The 1,725-nt window shown below is 62.1% G+C and overlaps 1 protein-coding gene across 1 annotated transcript in view; it reads right to left on the bottom strand.

Moving 5' to 3' along the window:
• The window catches only part of LOC111146436 (cilia and flagella associated protein 77), a 123,022-nt gene extending 121,840 nt beyond the window's left edge, over positions 1-1,182 (bottom strand). The window contains exon 1 of the mRNA XM_022501993.1: positions 994-1,182. Within this exon, the coding sequence (XP_022357701.1) occupies positions 994-1,182 (189 nt within the window). The remainder of the gene's footprint in view (positions 1-993) is intronic.
• Positions 1,183-1,725: the final 543 nt, after the last annotated feature.

Raw genomic sequence — 1,725 nt, 5'->3', positions numbered from 1 at the left:
GGGGGGGGGGGGGGGGGGGGGGGGGGGGGGGGGGGGGGGGGAGGTGTCAGGAACAAAGTTTGGGGAAGGCAAGAGGAGAGAGTCAATGTTTTCATAGAAGGCAGTGAACTCCGCTAATTCTAGCACCATGTTAAGAAAGCCCAGATTCCCTGAACCAAAACAAAAACCAAAAACCCACCAAAGAACAACAAAAACCTCGGGGCTCTAACGAACTCCTGGCCTTGATACATTGTTACTGAGTCTGTGGTTACCGCGGCGCCACTCCCGGCTGCGGGCATCGCGCGCATTTCTGAAAGCGCACTGCCCCCCAGTGGCACAAGACAGACCTGCTCTCCCACCCGCTCCCCGAGGGCCGAACCTCAACTTGACTCTTCCTGTGGCCCCGGGAAGGCGTGGCGAAGCCACTCCAGCGTTGGGTGACCGCCAGTCCCGAAACCTCTGAAGTGAGAGAGCATGCAATAAAGGGGGGGGGGGGGGATCTGGCTAAGAAGCCGCAGCTCCCGCCCTCGTTCGTGCCTGCGAGGCCCCAGGGCAGAGATGCGCGCTCTTTTCTCTCCGGGCTGCAATTCTGGGTGAGAGTGTGACTGCCTGGAAATTAACGTGTGAATGATGCTTCCAGGAGAGATACAGAACTCTCGCTGCGTCCTAGCAGCCCAGGCGTGCGGGGGGAAAGAGGGGGCCCGCACCCCGAGAAAGACATAGTCTGGGTGCGTGTTCCCTGTCGATCACCCTGTGGGCTCACCGGCGGGCTCCCGGGTAAACAGCAGCAGCCAACCCCGCGGGCTCGCCGCGTGTCAGCCGCTGTGCCAGGGGCCCCCGTTCAGTCTTCCCCATCACTCCTTTTAATGAGAGCCATTACCATCCCACCTTGAGGATTAGGAAACTGAGGCGCAGAGAGGCGACGCGACCTGCCCCGGACGCGTGGGGACCCAGGTCTATGTGGACCCGCGAGGGGGCGAGCGCCGAGGGGTGGCGGGCGTGGGGGCGGCTCACCTTGACGATGAGCGGGTTCTGAAACATGGAATCCCGCACCACTCCCAGCCTCTCGTTCTCCATGCCGGGTCGGATGTCGGCCACGGTCAGGGGCCGCCGCGGGGGCGGACAGATCTGGCTGACCGTGCGGCGCACCGGCTGCTTCTTCCATCGCAGCGGGTCCTGGCGGGAGCTCTTGGCCTCCGGCATCCTGAGGTTGCGGGAGGTCCGCGAGCGGGCTGGATGGGGCGCGCTTCCCTGGGCTCCGAGGGGCCCACCACCAGTCCCGGGCCGCACCACCCGGGGCACCGGGGTGGGTCCCAGATGCCTGGGCCCCTCCGGAGCGGGGAGGGCCCACTTTGCGCCGCCCCCTCCTCGCAAGGAGCCCTAAAGCCCTATATAGGCCCCCTGGTCCCTCAGAGGAACTTCTGGGCACCGCTCTGCGGATTGGGAACGGACAGAAAATCAAGACCACCCCTTGAGAAAGAATGGAACTGTCGGTCTCCATGGCGACGGGACGCCAACGGCGCCCGAACTCGTGGCTTGGTTTCTTCCTTGAAACTATTGGTGGCCACCAAAGTGGACTTGCTTAGAGTTTTCTTAACTAGATATGAGAAAAACCCAAGAATCGCCACTGGCTTGTGATAAAAGTGGGGGTTCTAGAAGGGCATTTACACTTGACTTCCAAAGCAAATATACCTCCCTCCACCCACCCTACTCCACTCCTGACCCCTTATCATTCTCCTCCCCTCT

Source organism: Enhydra lutris, unplaced genomic scaffold (genome assembly GCF_002288905.1).
Source record: "Enhydra lutris kenyoni isolate GAN:26980312 unplaced genomic scaffold, ASM228890v2 scaffoldscaffold13, whole genome shotgun sequence".
Taxonomy (NCBI): domain Eukaryota; kingdom Metazoa; phylum Chordata; class Mammalia; order Carnivora; family Mustelidae; genus Enhydra; species Enhydra lutris.
This window is presented reverse-complemented; position numbering and strand designations above follow the sequence as displayed.